The 22,301-nt window shown below is 42.5% G+C and overlaps 2 protein-coding genes across 5 annotated transcripts in view; both read left to right on the forward strand.

The window, feature by feature from the left end:
- The first annotated feature begins 7,711 nt into the window (after nucleotides 1-7,711).
- Nucleotides 7,712-18,763, forward strand: LOC306792899 (E3 ubiquitin-protein ligase RNF19A). 4 transcript variants are annotated; one of them, XM_079290265.1, is made up of 9 exons: nucleotides 7,712-8,279; nucleotides 8,933-9,402; nucleotides 11,191-11,396; nucleotides 11,536-11,683; nucleotides 13,101-13,263; nucleotides 13,550-13,664; nucleotides 16,276-16,407; nucleotides 16,774-17,044; nucleotides 17,432-18,763. In XM_079290265.1, the coding sequence occupies exons 1-9, from the start codon at nucleotides 8,127-8,129 to the stop codon at nucleotides 17,694-17,696; spliced, it is 1,923 nt and encodes a 640-aa protein (XP_079146391.1). In that variant the 5' UTR covers nucleotides 7,712-8,126; the 3' UTR covers nucleotides 17,697-18,763. The 4 variants fall into 4 exon arrangements, with proteins under 4 accessions (XP_079146391.1, XP_079146393.1, XP_079146394.1 ...); XM_079290267.1 differs by having other exon boundaries at nucleotides 16,795-17,044; XM_079290268.1 differs by having other exon boundaries at nucleotides 13,550-13,562.
- A 1,807-nt stretch (nucleotides 18,764-20,570) lies between these two features.
- LOC306793185 (low density lipoprotein receptor adapter protein 1) overlaps nucleotides 20,571-22,301 on the forward strand; it is a gene marked incomplete at its 5' end in the record, with an annotated part of 28,797 nt that continues 27,066 nt past the window's right edge. The window contains one exon of the mRNA XM_079290676.1: nucleotides 20,571-20,655. Coding sequence (XP_079146802.1) covers nucleotides 20,571-20,655 — 85 coding nt within the window. The remainder of the gene's footprint in view (nucleotides 20,656-22,301) is intronic.

Raw genomic sequence — 22,301 nt, forward strand, 5'->3', positions numbered from 1 at the left:
TTCATGAGCTGCGGTGACAAAGAAAGGCAATTAATGGTATTTGTCATAACTTAATTGATTTTCTGATGCGCCTGTGATCCGGCATCAGCAGCAACAACAAGAGGACTTCCGGCCTGAGTCCTTCAGAATAAAAGCAAAATCTACAACAACGACAACGTAAAAGTTGAATTAAACAAAAAAACGGAAAATATTGAATGAATACTAAACAGACGTTACGTTCATGTGATTTGGTAATTTAATGTGTATGTGTAAAAAGCAAAGAAAACATGTAAATCCAATGTTACACTGTATAATGAGGTGATTTTATGATTTATTTTAGTTATATTGGCATTAATGAGTTGTATGGCCTTGTAGTCACTGTGCTAAATGAGAGCTCAACTTGTTTTTCGCTTTCTATTTTCATCCAGACAATGTTCTACTCTACTAATAAAACGATATGTGGGTAGTGTCCCAATTCTGTTGTGCCTTTGCATTTAATCATTTCTACTGATGTCAAAATCACACTATTTCAGAATCTTTTTTTTAAACGGTTTAAATTCGTTGCTTTTATCCTGAAGGTTAGGAGCGCACACCGGACATGTTATTGTTGCTGGCGGGATATGTCTTGATTCCATTGTGTTGTATCCATCCCCTACTCTGTGGGATGGGTGTTTCCGTTTCCGAAAACAATTTCCGGTTGCTACCCCTAACACTGAATCATTATAGTTGTAGTTCGTATAGATATATGTATCAGTCCAACAAAAATACAATGCACTTTCACCATTTGGAAAGGAAGTTGACTACCCCAGTAGGCATACTTCCAAAAACCAGCAGACAGCAGTCTACTCTGAGATTGTAACCTCATCACAATATGGCAAAACACAAAAAACATCCACTCCACAGTACATTGTAAAATTGTAGGAAGTTGTCGCAACATTGCCTCTTAACATGTCAAATGTGGGCAAAGATGCAAATGTTGCATCATGTATGTATATATATATATATATATATATATATATATATATATATATATATATATATATTATTTCCTCAAAATAATTAAAAGTTATAATGAGGAACATGCCCTCTGTAAAGACTTTCATCCGTCTCAAGGTGGCTTGAAATGAATTGCATTCTCTATATTTTTATTATAATTCCTTGTCCAACGAATTAATAAAGTATGCTTGTAAATTATAATTATAAAATGCAATCGTACAGTACATTACAGGGACAATACAAATAATTATAAGCTGTTCAGTGACAAAGACGTACATCTATGGCCTATATATTTATTTGGGATTATGCTAATCTAAAAGAATGTACAGGTTGACCTCAACCCCTTTTAATGCGTGCCCTATAATAAAACATGTGTTTTTAACAATTGGAGTCCAGGGCCTCAGAAGGTGCATCAGGAGATCCCTAAACAATTGTTGGCTTTTAATTTACTGGAATTTATTTTATGAGATTTACAGAATATAAACTTTCACTCTCGTGGACACTGGGTCTATATGATGTCCTTTTAATACGAAATGATCAGCAAAACATATCTGGTTGACTGGGACAAAATATAAAAAGAGATGGCATGTGTGTGTATTTAGCACTGAAAACATGTGAGAACCACTGTGTTTTTCAATGAGACTGGGCATTTATGCAGAGGAGATCCTGGGACTCTGCGTCATCCCATTGGCTCATGTCACTGCACTGTGCCTCCCCTCAGGCCGCCGCACAGCAAAGCTATCAGTCTACTGCTGCTGCACCGGGAGGTGGGGGGTGGAGGGGTGGGGGGGAGAAAGGCTCTCCTCACCGTGAATATCGTCTCCTCGGCTCTCCCATGCACCGTATTCCGGACCGGAACCATCGCACCGAGCCTCTGTGCAGCTTTTGACGGCCAGATTGTGTTTTGTGTGCAGCAGTGAGGAAGAGGAGACTGGGGAGGTTTCTGTGCTACTGTTTGGTCCTCAAGGGGAGGAGCCAGTTGTTGATTCTACGCTGCAAAGAGAAGGCGCCGCACTGAGAGGTAAGATACCGTTTACGGAATCGAAAATATTGTGTGTTTCATCTGCAGACTTTGGAACGCGCGTTTAGACCACTTAACATTCGCTAATCGCTCGTGTTTATGCGGGATATCTGGAGGTGGAGGTGAATGCGAATACGTAGCCTATTAAACATGCCACTCCCTGCAATAGCATACTGATGCCCTGGACAGACCCCTCTTTAAATGATTCAAATGGAAGTAGGGAAATGTGTTTCTGATTTTTCTTAAATACGCGTGGAGGTTATGCAAGGCTGCATTTGATCAGTATGCTATTACAAGAGGCTTCCTTTAGTTTACAATTGCATTCCCAATAAATGGCCTGTCCTTATATTATCGTTTTATTTGGTTGAACAACACTTCTCTTATTTAATCTGTGGAGTCAAAGCATATGGATCAGTGGCAATACACTACGGACACATGCAGCACTGTTATGCAATCCCACACCAATATACACGACTGTTTAATACCATGTAAAAATTGCAATCCCTTATATTGTGGTTATTTAACAACATAAAGTAACCTGCAGGCTGCCAGAGGTCACTATAAGGCTCAGCGTTGCGCGCCACATGGTGCAGAAACAGAACATTTTGGTGTGTGTGTGTGTGTGTGTGTGTGTGTGCGTGCGTGCGCGCGCGTGCTGAGGTCACTCCTCTCATGCCTCTGAAACCCGCATTGCTGATGTGGGCTTGTGTCCAGTGAAGAGATATTTAAAAGGGTGTATCATCAGGTTTCCCTCAGCTAAGGCAGAACTCAACATCAGACATCCTCTCTGATCAGTGATTGCATAGCAACAGCTTGTTAACAAGTGTCCTCGGAAAAAAAACGCACTCAAAACTGAGGAGATAACAGGGTCGGGATGATGTGGTTCATTCAAAGGACAAAATGAAAAAAAAAAAGGTGGCCCGTTTGGTGCCTGTTTGGCTTTTCAAAGGGGGGAGAAACGCTTCAGGTCAGATGCTGGTTGTGTAATAATCCCATCTGTCATTGTGATTTTATCTGTCATCAATAGCAACAGTGCCACAGTAGACTCTATAACCCATAGACAGTCATTAGTGAAATCAGAAAGGCTATAACAAACCCGAGAATAACTTTCACATGCACAGGATTACAGTGCGTTTTGTCCGGATTTATTGCAGAAAATGATTCATTTGAGAACATTAAAGCCATGACTGCACATTTAGAATGTAACTTACATTAATTATGTTTGGATATATTACATTCTCTTGTCACAAAGCCAACCATATCGGTAAAATGTAACAGTGATAGGGCATCACTCATTTAAAAGAGTAATTTCACCGTGTCGTCATCTGTAGATGAATTAATGATTGTAATAAAATCAGTACAAGCTGCTGCATTTTGAACAGTGCCTTCGGTAGCCTTCATAAGTTATTTAAAGGGCTACTCCAGCTATTTAGTATCGCACTTCCATAAAGTTGGGGACTCCAAAGAGAACGATGATACAAATAATGTTAAAAATCGGAGAAGCAGAGCCAGAGATGTCCCACATTTCCCATAATGCTCCCAATATCATTTAATGTGATCTCCCCTGCCTGGTAAATGCTCATGTCTTTCGAACTCCATGCCTCCAGTTTGTAACACATGTTGAGCCAGATTGCTTTTTTCTGTAAAAACTCTCCAAGCTCAAGCTGAGATAACCCTGGTGATATCACCAGGGTTCAACAGTTATTCATGTGTAAGATTGGTAGAATGCCCCTTTTTAGAAGTTTTTACCTTTATTACATTACATTAGAAATGTGTTTGAGTGTGTGCTGCGTTTGTTGTCGGATTAGAATATGTGTGAGTCAGCATGTTGAATCATGTCAACAAGACTTCACCCAACACCTTTGTACATTATGTCATGATGTCCGCGGGTGCTTTTGGCCAAGGGATCAGTTTCTTTTTGCCTGTTGGAAATCAATAAAAAATGAGGGTTTGCTGCTGTGAATGAAGAGTGAGACGTGTGGCCGAAGCTTTTGTTAATGTGAGCTAGTGTAGCTAGCTGTACACAGAATAAATGTTGGTCATGTTGTAAAGTGCTTCAACAGGTCACGAGGTCAAACAGCCATCTTCTGGAAGTCCTCTTGAGTTAGTAGAGATCCACATCCTGGAGACACACTGTCCTCACTGTCCTCGCACTGTAGACGTGATGTGTGTGTTCAGTAAGTCCATAAGGTGATATGTAAATTATACAAATGATATGACTTTGTATATTTTATAAAACAGTCTGTTGTACAGTATACAGCCCAACAGTAAAACGGCACAGAAAGATACCTGTGGTGTGGCTGCTAAACTCTCAGAGGTACTGGTCTCCCAAACCTTTAGCAGCAGGTTACAGTGTGATTCACTTTGCAGTTTTACTCATGTGTATGACACATAATGAATACTTACAGTGTTATCACAGTTATTCAAAGTCATTTAATCTCATATTTCAGGTTAGAATTTCCACAAGAATGGAGGGGTGAAAACAAACCTGTCAGAATTAGTGATTTTATGACTGTGTGCTCTGGCACTGAAAGAAAGTTCGAAGGACAGATTTTGAATTTGTCCTTTAATTCTCCGTAATCCCCTGAGACGCATTAAGAATTAGAATTCTTGCTCTGAGGCCGTGTTTCCGGAGCGCCGGCGTCCTATAGCGTAAAGAGGGTAGGTCAAATCTTTAAGTGTGTCTTTGGCCTCAGGAGCGTTTTTTCGGTATATTGTACACACACACACACACACATCTGTGTCCATCCCTCGTGTTGTTAATTATGTTCCCCTGAGACTTCTGAGGGATGACGTTAAATACAGCAGGACTCTTATTTCCCCCTTAATCTTAATCTTAATCTTTGTCTTTATCTTTGCTCAGCGAGCATGAGGTTTGTGCAAAACAAACATTTCTGACTATTTCTGATGGGAAACTTTCCCTCGCAGTGACAACTTGTCTACGTTAAGCTGCAAATAGTCTTTTTTAACTACTTGGCTATCCGTCTTTGTAGTGTGAAGTGATAAGCCACCAAGCAATTCAAAAACACTAAATTCTATGTGTTGCATGTGTCTACTCCTGCATGTATCCGTATGCCTGTGTGTGTGTGTGTTTGAACGTGTGGATACACTGCACAGACAGTGTGTGCATCGCATGCAAAATTGAGCTCTTTTGAAAGTGTTATGTGTGTGCTTGTGTTGTCTTCATAATTATGTCTATAAATAAACAGCAGCACAGGGATGTGTTGATCACAGAGGTCGTTGCTTTGGAACCTTTCTTGTACTAAGAAAGTTAGTCCCTGTGGAATATGGATGTTGAGGAAATTCAGGCGGATGCACAACACAGTGGCTGGGAATCCGATGCAGAAAAGCTACATTTGGTGAAAATGAAACATGAAATATGTAAACGCCTGCACACAAAGGTTTTTCATGAGAGAAATGAGTCTGTAACAGTTTTATCCTTCTAAATGTTGGAAAAGGTAAAGTAGACCTTTGAACAAACACCGCTGAGCTGAATTTGTCAGCACAGGAAACCGTTTGTCGGAGTTGTATGGATACTGTAGCTGTGGCTTTGATATTGTATCCTCCGTGTTGTCTGCCATGTGTGAAACGGAAAGCTTTGAATGTGTTCACAAACGCCTCTTGTCTAGCCAGTTCATATTCCTTTAGTTGTCTGGAAGAGGACCAGGACTGAAAGATGTTGATTTGAACCTGTGTTTATTCGCGATTTGTTTCACCTCTAAAGATGTAATATGTTATCTGGCACTCTTCCCCATTCGGTTGTCATCTTGACAATTAAAAAAAAAAAATCGGTTCACTTATTTGAATATTTGGTTGATACATTTTAAAGAGAACATCCTTTTCAAAGAGGATCTTAAAGTTGTGCGGCTTTTGTAGCAGATAATTAACAACAACAGCTGTTTGTCAGTGTTCCGTGCATGTTCCTTGTTGTGGCAAATTGTATCACAGCAAAATCCAGAGATACAGTATTTCCAGCAGCGCTACAGTGGAAAAAATATCTTGCATTTAAAATATCAACAGTAATCATCAGTTTATGGTGCCAACTTTTTCAAAGGGCAAGAATGTCTGTTCTGTACTCTTAAATGACCATACATGTATATAATGATGTGCCGCTGCAAGAAGAGCCTGCTATTCATGGGGATTTGAACATATCCACAAGACTAGAATATAAATACTACTGCAACTCTCAGTCTCTATGCAAGAAGGCAGGTTAGGCACTGCAGTGTTACATAAATCCAGATTCTTTGTGCATCCCTGTTCGAAGAATGATGAGGCATATAGCTCCTGTAGCCATGCATACCCTGACCCGAGTCATTCCAATTCATTGGATATGAAAAAAAGATTAAAGATTTTACTTGAGAGAATGTGAAACGGATCTTTAAATAGGTTCCAATCTATCACCACATCCTATTTCAGGCCGTGTTCCATGGTCCGATTTGAAGTAGCGTCAATATGGAGACAGCTATTTTAATTGGTCTGGGGCTGCATGAATTACCTCATGCTCTCTTTGCTCTCTGGGCCTGATTATGAAAGCTCGCCTCTGCCTAATGGAGACAGAATGAGTTGTCTATCGCTGCCTCTCCTCTGCATCGCCCTGCATCTCCACCGATCCTTTCTGTCAAACCAGTCACAACTCTCTCTCTCTCTCGTCCGTCTGCTCTTTGTGTCTCACGGCCGGGCTGTGACCTTATTGCTCATGTCTCAGACGGTATGTCGGCCAGGGCCGGGTCGCAGAGACCCAAACCCCTCAGTGTCTTATCTGTTCCAATGTTTTTCATTATAAACGGCTCTCAAGGGATTTTAGATCGAGATTTCGGAGTTAAATGGCATTGCTTGTGTTTGAAATCGCTGTTTTTTGTGATGTCAGATTTTAAAATGTAGTTCCTGTTAATGTGTCTGAGACTGGGCTCACTGTTTAAAACATGATATATCTTCTATTGATGTGGAGTCGTTTTGCAGTAATTAATATAATATAACAAATTAAACCTCATAGCACAGATTGTGCCATCTATGTGTAAACGTCCTGTTGCTGTTGTATCATCGGATTCAGAATTTGCTGCCATTCGGGGGAAAAAAGTTCATAGATGACATTTAAGTGCATGGGGTTCACAGAGAGGGTTTTCTAAGAAAAGACAATAAAAGTTAAATTACAGTATAAATCGAGGCAATCTGCAGCTGATTACTGGTAAACACCAATGATGTTATGACATTTATTATTACATTGTAAATGGCATTGATGTAGGGCTGGACAATGTGGCGATAATCATTTCCCAACCTTTTGTTCCTGTGCCCTCCCAAAACAAAGACACGTGTACTTGTAACCCTTCGTCACCAGTTGCTGACCGGTTGTGAGCAGTAAAACCAAAGAGTTCATTTGCTTGCTATTTATTGCTGTATTTCAATCGTTTTTTGGAGTTATCAAGAAGAAAAACTCCCCGTGAATTCACAAGAAAATATCAAAAACAAAAACTTTTTACATTTCATATTTATTTGGGGAATCATCATCGTCATCATGATGTCATGAATAATTATATTAAACCATCGCAGAGCCTCTGATTTGTTTAGCAGCTCCATTTTTTTCTGTAGGGACTTTTTTGTGTTACACAATATTTCCTGACTAAATGGCAGAATTCACATCCCATAATTTGTGTAATTTTGTGATGTTTTCTTTCCAAGGTAAGGGACTGCTCGCGGTGAAGAGGAGGCCTAAAACGATGAAGGACAGTCCGCCAGTTCAGGACTAGCTCGGACTGAGGGAACTGCAGTGGAGGTGGAGGAAGAAGAAGAGGAGGAGGGAAAGGAGCCCGAAGAGAGAAAGCAAATCACATGACCAGCCCTCGGAAAGGTTCCAAATTGGTGATGTTCCCCTCGGGCAGGGATTACCTCCTCCCTGTCGTCTGCCTCTCCATCTCTCCCGCTCTTCCTCCCTCGCATAGCAGAGCAGCCGCCCAGCTCCAAGAGTTTGAGCTGTGAGAGCTCCCGCTGCACACCCGCACACGCACACACACACACACACACACACAAAACTCACTCTCTCTCACACAAACACACACACCCACACACTTTTGCATCCTGCTCATGGTCGTTGGCCTGCCCTCCTCAGCTGCTGCTACCGCTCTAGTCATAGACCATGAAGAGGCCCAAGCAGCAGACGGGGCCGCTGAGCTTCCTGAACTTCTTCAGCAGGAAGCCCAAATCGGAGCCAAAGCCCGAGAGGCCAGTGGAAGCCTGGCCCAGAGAGGACGTGGCCATCACCCTGACCCCGAGCAAGCATCCAGAGCAGGTGAGACTGAGCATGTAATCCCATATTTATCATATTATTCCTCCAAGTTTTGTTTTAGCTACATGGTGAGTTTTAGTTCAGCAGTTTTTTAGTTTCCCTAAAATGTTTGATCTTGGTTTTATTATATTCAATTCTGTTAAAAAGTCTACTTGGAGTTGTATCTGTATTGCTGTCTTTGCAAACACACGGACAGAAATTTGCATTTGGAGGAAAATGTACTAATGTGTCAGGTATTTTTATATTTGTTTCATTATCCTTTATGTCTATTTTTTATTTGTTGCCAGAATCAAAATGGCTCGTCACAAAGGAAGCTGGCGAGGCTGTAGATCATTAACTTCAGCTTCTGCTTGCTTCCTCCCTTTCTCATATACTGTTGTAGACCAAATCCATTAGAGTGTTTATTCAATTAATTGGTCATTTAGAGAAATGATGTTGCCTAGCAACTAAGTACACCAAGCATCCACCTACACACTCAGTAATAATGATTTTCACTCGAAATTTGAGGATATTCCATTTGCTTTTTTTGAATTTCTTAATATAAACCATTTTTGTGAACAGCGGCAGAGTACCCTCACAAGCCAACCCGTGTATGAGAATATTTTTAATTAACGGGATTGGCTTTGGTAAGTCAGCAGCTCTGTAATGGTTCGCAGGACCTCAGCGTCACAGCAGAAGAGGCTGGAGGAGAAAGAGGAGAAGGAGGAGGTCCGCCAGCAGCGGAGGCCGGCGAGGACGGTGCCACCACAGCTGAGTGCGTGGGCGGGGCCAGCAGCGGCTCCACTGGCGTCCTGTCTGTCTCCTCCTCCAGCCAGGAGCAGCTATTGGATGAACACCTGGAGGAGTGCCCACTGTGCCTGCTCAGTCAACCACGTTGCCACTTCCCACGACTCACCTCCTGTTCCCACCGAACATGCTCCGACTGCCTCCGCCAGTACCTGCGCATCGAGATATCAGAGAGCCGGGTGTGCATCGCGTGCCCGCAGTGCCCTGAGACACTGGCGCCACTGGACGTTCGGGACATCCTGGATGACCAGGCGCTGCTGGATCGCTTTGAGGAGTACCAGTTGAGGCGTTTCCTGGCTGCTGATCCAGATACACGCTGGTGCCCTGCGCCTGACTGCAGGTGAGAATCAGAACACCACAGTTGGTTGCATATTAACACCTTTTACCCTTCACAATCACAAATAATTACAAAGACCCTTTTTTGGTATGAAGATAGTTCCCTAACAACATTGAGCGAAGATCATTTAATAAAGGTTGAACAATGAAAACAATTGCGTCTCTAAATCGTCAAAACTTTCAGAAAAGTGTACTTTTTTAGTGACATATTTTAGTCACACAGTAGCAATTCCCTGTACTGTAATTACCATGAGACAACAAAGAGAGAGGCCTATTTCAATGTTACAAGATGGCAGTTCTTGTCAAAACCCTGTCATCCCACCACCGGCTTTATGTTGTAAAACACAAGACGTGGAGCAGCTGTTCAGTGTCACAATGATTGACGGGGCTTTGAAAAGATGAACTGGCAGCAACTGGAAGCTCGGTTTGAGCTGTTTAAGCATCCCAAGGCTGGGAAAAAGTTTGATGCAATATTTATGCAGATCCTAAGACAAAACGGACCGGTCGTGAATGATGAAGCAAGCCTCTCTCCATTTTGTATCTACAATAATCAATGTAAATGTGGGACTGCATATAGTAAACCGAATGCATGTTGCATTGGGAGATGAAGGAAGAACTCGCCTTTAACTTCCAACGTGCCTGGCGTGTCTGGGTCTTCGACTTCTTCTTGCTCCCTGAGGAGAACTGGCTGTTCTGCGGATTACATCATGTCGCATAGAGATGTTTAAAGCACAGCTACGATGTAATTTCATCGCAGAATCGATCGAAGACTTCATCACAAATGATTCAGGGAGAAATACACTGAAGAAATATTAGATGTGTTTTTTTTTTTCCCATTCCCACAATAGACCACAATGCAATGCAACCGCAAGACATGTTCTGAGTTAACTCATCTTCTCTGCTGTTGTTAACACAATGTACAGACACTGATACATTGCTGGATCACGTTAATGTGCAGGGAGGGGTAACAGGATAGGGCTGCTGATGGGAAATCATAATGTGTGTGTGTGTGTGTGTGTGAATATGTTCAGTGAATATTTGTGGTCAAAAGCATGTTTGCACCAGGGTTCAGGACTCAGCGCTAGACTGTGTGTCTCCCCAACTGTCAGTGTTCACAGGCGGTTCATGATGAATGAGTGGAGCAAAAATCAATAAGCCAATCCTGTCTGATGCTGTGGTGAATTAAATATAACTCAAAGAAACAGGATCAGATTTCTAGAGCCTCTCCTACAGATCAGCAGAATTATGAGTTCCACAGGTTTCCATGTGGAGGTCAGTGGAGTTTTAAATACTTCCCACAGAGAGTAGCCTTTGAAGATGTGACCCATTATGTATTCTGGTCACAGTTCTGGTTTGTGTATTCCCATGCTCCCAACATACACACATTCCTCGAGATCTTAGTGACAGAAGCTGAGCTGGAGATTATGTCGGCTCTCAGAAAGTGTGGCAAAAAGTGGTTCTTTCTTTGTCATTGTTTTTGCTGCACATGTGATGCTCCGAGATTTTTTTCCAGCGCACACAGACAGAAGCCGCAGCACAAGTATTTCAAGTGCAAATTATTTCTGTGCCTGTGCTGATGTCAAATACCAGCATTTTTTTTTAATCTGACATAACCGTACTCTCATGTTTGAGGAAGGATTTGTGTCTGTGCCCCAAAATGAAGCGCGTGTGGTCTGTTTGACGGAGCACAACGTTTACACTCACTTCTCAACCGTGACCTTACTGTTGCTGCTGTTCTGTTTCAGTTCTTCCCACCAAAATACATGAAATACATGAAATACTCTCTCCTCAGCTATGCAGTCATAGCTCACGGCTGTGCAGAGTGTCCCAAGCTGAGCTGTGGCCGTGAGGGATGTGACACAGAGTTCTGCTACCACTGTCGGCAGCTGTGGCACCCCAACCAGACGTGTGATCAGGCCCGGCGACAGCGAGCCCGCCACACCTCAGGGGGCAACGACGCCTCCACGCTGTACGTCTTCAATGAAGAACCTGGAGGAGGTGAGACTTTGTTTGTTTTTTTTGCCTTTGATCCAAATCCTTTGTGCCAGGAACCAGAGGATTTATTTGTCGTGTACTCTGTTATCATGGGTGAATGTATATTGTGGACACCCCTCACATGTTAAGTCTGTTGCTGAAGATGCAGAGGAGATCAAAGCGTGCCCTCGCTGCGGTGCCTACATCATGAAGACCAACGATGGCAGCTGTAACCGTATGAACTGCACTGTGTGCGCCTGTCAGTTCTGCTGGCTGTGTATGCAGGAGATTACCGACGTGCACTACCTCAGGTACTCATGAACACGTTGACGCACCAAACCAGGTCAGACAATCACACGATTAGTCGATTAAGAATGAATCAACACCACATATAATGGCCGAGAAATCATTTATCAAGCAAAAATGCAGAATGCTTGTTTGTTTCAGATCATTAAATGTGAGGGTTTGCTGCATCTGGCTCATTGTAAATTTGATATATTTTGGGGCTGTTGGGCAGTCAAAACAAAGTATTTGAAGATTTTTTTCAAACAAACTAAAATCCCAAAAAGAATCAACAAAATATTGAAAAAAAACCCCGACTCATTAGTTGTGTGTGACCACAGAGGAAGTATGCACACAAACATCTGCATGTTTTTAAGAAATACAAAAACTGGGCCAGTCAGCAAGGCTTTGAATTCATCGGCTGAGCTTCCATTGATTTTTCCAGTGCTGGAAGGGAGTCACTGCTGACTTGTCATCAATTAATAAACTCTACCTGCCTCCATATTTCCATGCTGGCAGAATATGTAACTCAAGCTATGAGGCTAGCTAGAAGCTGATTGGCTAAATTTGAAGAAGTGTGTGGATATGAATGGATTTTTCATCTCTCATTTTTCATGGTGTCACATGCATATGTTTTTGATGAATGTCTCCGATGAGAAAGAGAGTTTTTGTGTTTGTCAGCATGAGCGTCATTGTGTCTTAACACCCTTCTTTTCTCTCCCCTCATCCTTGGCTGCCTGTCACACTTCACATTATAGTGAACACCTTAAAGAAGCTTTTAGCGTCTCACAACAGATCGACCAGTTTAGAGCAACAGAGTGCGACTTTAATACCTTTAATCCCCCCCCCGTTTGGTCTTGATTAAGACCAAACGGCGTTATTCAGCGTTGTACTGCTCTCCTCGGTAGTTAGAATTACACCAAAGGCAGATACTACATAAAATAAGCACTTTAAGGCAACACTTATTATACCCAACGTCACATTAAGTGATCAAACAGCAGCATGGAAGATAAGTGAGTGATAGTAGATGCAAATTACTGTGATTGATTGGAAGAGGACAAAGCTAGAATGAGAAATGCAGATGAGGTCATTCGGTTTGGGTAATGATGTAACGACAGCAATGAGACAGACATTTAATATTGTCAGTACTTCTTCATTTCACCTGCTTTTAAAAAAGAAGAATCATTCAAAATCGTTGGTGTCAGAGTTGCGAGGGCTGCGTTAAGGGTTAAGGGTTCGGATCATCACACCATTTGTGAATATTTTAAGAATGATGTTTGGCATTTGAGCTTAATGCTAACATATTCAGCAGGTAAAAATGTATTCATATGTAAAATGGCTATATGTTTTTTTATTTGTATCATTTATTTGCACTGCGTGCGTTATGATGTATATATTTTGAACTCTTATCTGAACTCCCCTGTTTGTGTTTCCTGTGTGCCTCAGTCCTTCAGGATGTACATTCTGGGGGAAGAAGCCGTGGTCTCAAACCCGCAAGGTTCTGTGGCAGGTGGGCATGTTGCTCGGAGCACCGGTGGTCATCTCCCTTATAGCCGGCATCGCCATCCCAGTCATCATTGTGGGCATACCAATCTACATGGGCCGCAAGGTACAAAACAACCAGTAAATCCTGTGTCACGTCAAATACCTTTTGAATGCATGTGCGTACTTTTTGAGTACGCACTTTTTGCACTTAATATTCATTAATCGCGTCTGTCTTTGTGTTGGAGCTCTGCGATAGCTTGTGCGTGTCAATGAGGCTGGTTTCCTTTCCCCTGGTGCATGCTGGGTCGCATGTTTTAGTGGACATGAATAAGCGGTGGCAGAGAAGGAGAACAGCAAGAATCGAATTACATTTCCGTCATCTAATTTGTGTTCTATGTATTGCCTTCCAGGTCCATGGTCGCTGTAAGAAAAACAATATCTCAGGAAGTAAGCACTACTTGACTGTGGCAAGTGGGGTGATGATGTCGGTGTTTGTGTCGCCGGTCATAGCGGCTATCACTGTGGGTAAGGAACAAAACGACAACACGGCCACCTTCTGTACTGCACACAGAGAAGAGTGATTAAAGGAGATCAAATTACCACCATGTCCTGAGACAGAGCAGTTCAGGTCAGACACCAAAGAGGCAGCGTATGTTAATCATCTTTTTTATTTGAATAATAAAGCTGTAGTTCATGTGGATCAAAGAGCCATTAAAGAAGAGATGATTAATGTGGGTTTGACCAGCACACTGGCTTCTAGCTGTGGAGTGTCTCGGATAATCCCTTCCATAATAATGAGCCTAGGATCAACGAGAGAGAGAAACGCCACATCTTTCCACACTCAACGCACCATTTAAAAATAATATGAAAGAGTTAGTTCAACATATTAGGTAGCTAGATTTTGTTACCTTTCAGCAGAGCCGGGCTTCCTGTTCCTCGTGTTTTCGTCTTTGTATAAAGCTAAGCTAAAGAGCCGCTGGCAGGAGCTTCACAATTACCATACAGACTCCAAAATGATATCATTCTTCTTGAAAGGAAAGCAAATGAACAGATTTCCTAAAATGTAAAACGATTATTTTAAAGGGCGCATATCATGCTTATTTTCAGGTTTATAATTCAAACCCTTCAAAAAAACACATTTTTCTCGCGCTGTTGCCTGTGTCTGTATGTCCCCCTCCCGAAAGTCTTGCAAGAAAAGCATGGCGCTCCTTTCCAAAGGTAGTTCGCCAGCTGTAGGTAGAGATACTCAGATCGGGGCGATATATTCTAATTAGCCTGCATGTGACATAGGAAGGGGAGCAAAATCTGAATGGCTTGTGGAAACACATGTTTTCTGATCCAGGCAGCCCACAAAGTCGTATTTCACAGTTTGTGGGTTGTTCGGCACTAGATACCCAAATGTACATGCACAAACACCAACAAATAATCATGAGATGCACATGCAGCCAGACTTGATCTAGCATAAACCTTTACAGCCATATAAATACCCACACGCTAAGTTTCTGTATGCAAACATATACCACTTGATTTCATGAACACACTCAGTGCAGTGCAAAGTCGCGTTTTGATGACTCAGGCCTTGCTGCTGTAGATAACATTCATGGCTGTGACAGAAATCCTTTAGAAAGGCTTTAGCAGCTTCTCAGCTTCCCTCTGCGGTGCCACGACCATCACTGAACCGCACACTGATGGGCCCTACCTTGGCGCGCCCCACACACACACACACACACACACACACACACACACACACACACACTCACACTCAAACGAATTTAGCTGCACTCTACTTTTCACCTTCACCTCCCACCACCTGTGTACCTCTACTTCTATTTGCAGCCCTGTCTCTACGCCCCCTTGGTCTCATTTCATTTTCTCTCTCACAGCACTGCAATTGTTGTTTTTCATATTTTACTCAAAGCTCCCTGTCTTGTTGTTTCTCTCTTTTTAACTCAAACAGACACACACACACACATCCCGTCTGTCTGTGGACGTTTTGGTTGGCAGGCTCATCCTCTTGCCCTGGTTTCACCCTGTTGCTGAGTCAATAGCGCCCCGGTGTTCCCGCTGTGTTAATGATGTCCCTTTGTTTGGACTGCACCGCTTTGTGTTACCAAATTCCTGTCTCAATCACAGGTTGTATAATCACACAGCGGAGGGAGGCGGCTGCTCATCGAGTTGTGTGACTTGTTGAAAGTACTTTTGTGACGGTTTTGAAGGAGAGTGGGGATAAACCGAACTTGTGATGGTCTTATTATGAAGGCCGATGATCTATCGCGACAAACACAAAATTAAGAAGACGACTAATAACTAAACATGAAAAGGGCTTTTTAGATGCAGTCATGAATAAATATGCAAAAACATTTAGATGTGCAGTAGATTCAAATAAAAACATAAAATGCGTGATCGGCTTGCATCCAATTAAAAGAGAATTGATTCATAAGCGTGCAAGGAAATAGGTTCCTGAGAGAAGATATAACTTCCTGGAGCATAAGCAATAGCTCGCAGTATTTGAAACAATACAAGTTGCATCGATATGGAGGCTATGATGCCAAGAAAAGCTTTATAGATCAGTGTGTTCCAGAAACGTTATTGTGTGCTGTGCACAGAGAAGCAGGAGGGGATCCCTCTTGTGTTTATTTGGGGTATTGCAGAAATAGTATGATGATAAAACTGCTTAAAGGGGCCGTCCATCAATTTAACATGTCGTAAAATGTTAAAGCCATTAACATGAATGCATTTATCAGTCACAGGGAGTCCTATTCTATCAGATGTGTCTTCTGTGGAAGCCAAGTCTGTCATTTACTCAAGTTACATCTTGGTTTCGGCTCAGAGACTAAAACGTAAAAGCAGAAAGACTGCCATGCTGAATGTGAAGGATTTATTGGCCATGGAGTGTCTGCCAAAAGATAGTGTCCTGTTGCATTGTGGGAAGTCTAGAATCCAGTATCTTTGGAGCCTGATCTATACCAGGGACTAAAAACCTGGACACTTTCTCTCGCAAGTCCCTCCCCTCCTACTTTATTGAAGTGCAGTACTAAATTGCAAGGGTACTCTTTCTTTGGCACAAACTCAACACCACTCATAATGAGAAATGTATTATGAATTGTTTTCTTCTGCTTTTTCTGATTTCCTGCAGGCGTGGGTGTGCCGCTGATGCTGACTTATGTCTACGGGGTCGTCCCCATGTCGCTCTGTCGGAACGGTTGGTGCCGACCGCAGAGTGAGCCCCCTGAAACACACAAAATCCAACTGGAGGACTTAGCCAGCTGTGAGTACAGAATTTAAAGGAATAGTTTGACAATTTGGGAAACACGCTCATTCGCTTTCTTCCCAAGAGTTGGATGAGAAAATGGCTACCGCTCTTATTTTTCTACGTTAACCATGAAGGCTTTGGCGAGAGCCAGATTAGCCGTTTCCAGTCTTGATGCTAAGCTAAGAGAATCATCTCCTGGCTCGCTCCATACAATAAACAAAACACAAAAGTGAATAAGTGTATAGCCTAAATTATAGAGCTATTCCTATTATAACTTTGTAATCAACCTGAGTTAAGGACTCTTGACACCAGTACTAAGTGCATTGTCATTTTTGCTCCAAAGCACGACCTGATCTGATGAAGTTTCAACTTCTCTTATAGATCTTCTATTCTCCCATGTAGTCAGTGACCACTGGACAGGTCCGAATAAAGCGACACCCAGCGACACCAGCGTCCAGGAAGTCAGAGTCAGTGTACAGGAAGTGGGCGACCTCCCCAGTACAAGCGCCACGCCCCCGGAGCTAGATAGCTATGAGGAATTGGATGAAGCCACACAACACCACGGATACACCCAGCAGGACAGCCAATCAGACTGCCAGGTGGTTATTGTGCCTGATAGCAAGCGCGATGACACACAAGCGCTTCCTTTGAGGTAAATGTTGCCTCTGTCCCTCCTCGTCTCTGTTTCTTCTCTTTGTGTTTAGTGCTATTTAGCAGATGCTAGCATTCTAACACCCTAAAACTAAGCTGGTGAACGAGGTAACCAGTATACCTGTTAAGTATGTTAGCATAAAGCGCAACTTAAGTAGCTACAGCCTTACAGAGCTGCTGGCATGGCTGTAGACTCTTAGTCTTGTTCTTTAATTGTTTTTTGGAAACATATGATACCTATGTTTAAGCATATAATCCTGCTGTTGATCAGTCATGTGACTTCAGCAGATTTTCACAATCGAGGCATTCTTTGCATAGACTTCTGTTTTTGATTTTGATTGCCTGGCAGCGTGGTATTGATTTATTTGTCTTTCTACTGCCCCCACAGGGAAGGAACCAATATCGAGGTCCGTGTGGAAATTGAGACCCATCACAGAGGCGCCCGGCAGTCCAGCCTAAGTAGCATCCTGTCTAGCCGAAGCTTGTCAGTGGAGTCCCTGGGACACTCGCAGTCCCAGTCCCGAGACTACCTGTGTGCCTCAGAACTGGAAGGAAGACGAGAGGGAGAAGGAGGAGAGGAGCAGGAGGGAAGAGAGAAACCAGGAGGGGATGAAGGGACAGTTTTCCCAGTCTTTGAAATAGACGGTGTGTGAAGTCCTCCAATGCAGGCTTTGTACTTGGTTGGAGATTTTACAGAAATATAGAAATCCATGAGCTGACCTGTCACTGGATTGACCTGAAAATCGTTGGCCAAGGCCACCTCCTGCTTCAAAGACAGGCCCTCCCACCAGTTGCCTTCTAGCTCCAGCCTCTGAGGAAGACGCGGCTTGAGAGAGAGCAAATGAAAACGTGTGTGTATGAGACAAATAGCATGAGACTATGACGTAAGCATTGGAGGGGAATAGACTGTAAAGCAGACAGGATAGCATCCATCATTGCATCTAAAGCGGGAGTGACTGAGAGCATGGTTTTTTTTCGATGTTGTCCTTTCTGAAAGAGACTACCTTACACCCCATCTGTCATAAATCTATTTCATGAGACTCTCTCTTCGTCTGGCTGTACTTCTACACTTCTTTTAGTGACCTCACCTCCCTCCCCCCCGCTCCTTTTGCAAATAAAGAGACACCCACAAGCATGATTTGTTTTATGGGGGATTAATAATCGATACAACTGTTGTGTCAGCAAATAAATATCACATGCTTTCCCAGCCCACGTTGCAGGACAGCAGGGGGTGATTTTTATTTCCTACCTCAGAGAATACCTCCAGCATCTTAAGATGCATTGGTCACACCTAAATTGGAGAACTTTAAATTGCCGAAGCATGCTGGACTGTTACTCTTTTGTGAACCAGTTAAAAATGGCATCTGAAAACTGTTGAAGCCTGTAACTGTTGCTCTCTATTGGAGTAAAAAAAGTGCTCCGTGACATTATGGCAGCGATTCTATTGACTGGATGGCTTTTAAATACCATTGATTATAACTGTTGATCTTAAATCCACAGTCTTCCAGGGAAGCAGACAGGAGGCAATGTCACTTTTGCATCATTTTAGTGCAGCTTTTAGCCTTTAAGAGGCTATTTCCTTTTAGACTGCAGTCTTTTTCTAAAGAGTCTTAAATTTAAAAGTAGCTGCATGATTCTACTACTCGCTGCGTATCCAGGATTACACACACACACACACACACACACACACAGACAGACAGACAGATGTCCACACGCACAGCAGTCTGTGTAAATGCAGTAGTGAGAGTATTAGATATAAACTAAAGACCCTCTCAAATGATCACAGAGCACCAAAAACGACAACAGCAGCATGCCACCTCAGGCTAAACTCTAATAACCCCCACGAGATGACTGATGACAAACACATGACTATACATGCTCTGCTTAGCTTCCTGCGTGTGAAATACTTGTGAGAGATTAACTCGGACATGAAATGATAACCTGTGCTGGGTTGTGGAGAGAAATAAAATAAAGATTTCACCATGAAGGACAAAAACACAATGCATATTTTGTGTCACAAATTGATTTCTTTCTTCAGTGGAAGTTCAAGTGAAGAGTTCCCCATTTCCTAATATGGCACAATTGTTTTTTTGGCGCATTTCGCCTTACGTTTACAGTAAAGGTACAGACAGGGAACTTTGGAGTAATGCAAAGGTCATACAAAGGAAATTAAACTGGGGAAGTTGCAGATCATGTTCATCGTTTTACTCAATGGTTCATAATGTTTGACATGTGACCTCTAAAATATCTTCTTGAGAACCTGTTTAACCGACTCCATGTCTGGTTCAATAATCTCTGTGCCGACAGCCCTGGCCAGAGGCATCATGTTTACAGCTTGTCTGTCTGTCCATCCGGCAAATCTTGACAATTTCACACAAATGTCAAGTAGGATAACGTGATGAATATGCAAACTTCCACTTGACTGCCCGTAACTCTCGATTTACTTTGTGCTATTTGAATATTTTTCTGAAGTAAAATTATCCAATAATTCTCAAGAAGAAAGACAAAGATTCTCGGAAAATCTAAAAAGATGATTATAACTTTGTGCGGCTGAAATTCGTTTTTCATCTGCTTTCCTCTACTGTGAACCATCTTAAGACTCCTCAGATTCATCTGCCGACCCTTTGTAGGTGTCCTGATCATCAGTTTTGGAAACATTGTCTTACCAGGATGTCCATAATTATTTATGTTTAAAACTGATTATTCAAGAATCAATTTATAGTTTATTTTGTTTAAAACAATAACCTACAGCTACTAGTAGTGCTGCTGATATCCCCAAATAGTACCATGCTAAAGATGGCTGTAATAACTGGTTGTAATCAAAAGAGGGCGCCAACATACAAAAGAATATTCAAGCATTTCCCTAAAAAGAAGCCTAGTTTTATAGTTGTTAGTTCATCATTTGTACCAAAATATATTGTGTCATTTAAACATTGTTTTTAGCAGTTATCATATATGTGACCAAGCCTGAAAAAAGCGAATAAAGGGATAACGAATGAATCCTATATATTGAGTTCTGTCATGAATTAAAACAATACCAACGTATTGTTTCTTAATAATACCACAGACGGTCCTTCGAGGAAACAAAAGTGCCATTGGCCATAAACTCATTAGTTTGAGTCCGTCGCACTGCAACGACACCGCGCTGATGTCTCCTTAATAAGGACGCGCCTTTAAACTGGAGCACCTTGGACTGACAGCTCGCCAAGCTGACTGGGACACGCCCTTACCTTTAGAGACGGTGCAGCGTGCATGTGCCCTCAGCTGCTTCTGTGTCTCTGTGAGAGGGGAAGAAACCGAGAGCGATCCAGAGGATGGGAACTTAAATCAGTTCTCTCTCTCTCTCTCTCTCTCTCTCTCTCTCTCTCTCTCTCTCTCTCTCTCCTCTCTCCTCTCTCCTCTCTCCTCTCTCTCTCTCTCTCTCCTCTCTTTTGGCGCATCCTCTCGGTCGAGCCCAGCCTGCTGTCTCTACCTCCCTGGGACACTGGGGAATCCACCTGCCGCCGGGAGATCAGACACACCTCGGGATGGATGCACTGAAATCCGCCGGCAGAGCGATTATCAAGAGCCCCGGAGTTCCGCGGCACACATGGGGAACTTCCAAGCACGAAAGTGAGTCGGGCAACGTGTGCGTTGTGCAATGTTTGGATTCGGATACAATGTTGTAAAGATCTGGGTGACGTAGCAAAGGAAGGAGGACAATGTGTGCCTCTGGCTGTAGTGATGGACTGTTGTGTGTCCGTTACCGGAGAGCTTTTGTTTGTCTTGTTGCCAATTGTAGCTGTACTGAGATGTACTGAGGTGCAGAAAGCTGTTCAATTACGCGCTGTTAGACTATTGTGTAGTTCAGTCTCAGTTGTAATTGCTTTACTTCCTTCTGGCTCGTCCCACTGCCAACTGTCCTTAAAAAGAACTGGGGTAGCTATAGCATGCATTCAAACGAGCCAATTCCAACTGATTCCGGAAATTGGATGAATAATCGAGTATGTCGATCCACAAAAACAAAAGTTTTTATGTTTGATCAATCGTTCTGTTTTATCAACCTAAAAATACCGAATATTTTTCTGCTTCCAGCCTCTCAGATGTGAGTATATATATGATTTAATGTTATTGGGGTTTGGACATTTGAAAGCATCAAAGTCGTTTTTCTCTCTTTTTTCACATTTCATAGAGAATACAATAAACAAATCACAAATCAGTTGGTAATTAAAATGATCCTTTGTTGCAGCACTGAAATTGAATACAATAAATACAAATAATCTTGCAATATGTACTTAATCCTACACCAACAGATAAATACTGAGTTATAGACTCGGCACTGAATACATTTGAAGAATGTAATTGGGACGTGAGTCTACAGTGATTTATCAGTTTGCTTGTTACTGTCTTTATCTCCCAAACACACAAAACAATGAGGCAGTTCAACAAATCCTCTCTACATGTAATAAAACAACAGTTATTTTCCAAATGATTCAGAAAGTGTTGGTGTGAAAGGTCGCGCCCCAGTCACCACAGTGTGAAGTGCAGGAGGTTAGGAGTGCTGAGTGAAAGGTCAGAGCAACAAACACCTCACGCCATTGGGCGACGGGCTGCTGCAGCCTGCAGCTCTGCTGTCTCTCCGATGTGTGAAGTGATGTCTTGACTGCTCCCTCCCTGCAGCTGCATCGCCTGTGAGCTTCTCGCTGCCATAAATGCAAGCATGCTGTTGCTGTTTCATTTTTTGTTTTGTTGTTGCCTTATCGTGGATTCATATAATCGGCCAGCTTTAATTAAAAGTGGCTGATTAATTCCACATCCAGGAAGATGTTGCTTGGTGTCTTCACTCTTATGTTCTAACATTATTGAATATTGAGTGTCAGGAGTAAGTCCTTGGGATTTAAAAGTGTTCTCATTGGATTAGATATATAATAATGATGCAGATGTTGGCTGCCTGATGGCTGTTGGACTAAAACTTATGATCTTGGTTTTGTGCAAACATTGATGGATGGAAATTGTTATTATTTCCCTCAACACCACCAATATTCTTCATCATTACTGTGGTGACAAACAAACCATCAACACGTGATCCTGAAAGACATTGTGGGTGTCACATTATCAGGCGGAGCCTCTGCGTTGTGCTTCTCTTCTCTTGTTGTTGTTGTTTTCGTCAGAAAAGACCGACTGGTGTTGTCGGAGCAGAATCCAGATGTGTTTCAAGCGCCTGATGACAGTCTTCAGAGCCACCGGAGGAATAGCACTCACAAACCAGTACAGCGTGA

Source organism: Melanostigma gelatinosum (assembly GCF_949748355.1).
Source record: "Melanostigma gelatinosum genome assembly, chromosome: 19".
Classification (NCBI taxonomy): Eukaryota; Metazoa; Chordata; class Actinopteri; order Perciformes; family Zoarcidae; genus Melanostigma; species Melanostigma gelatinosum.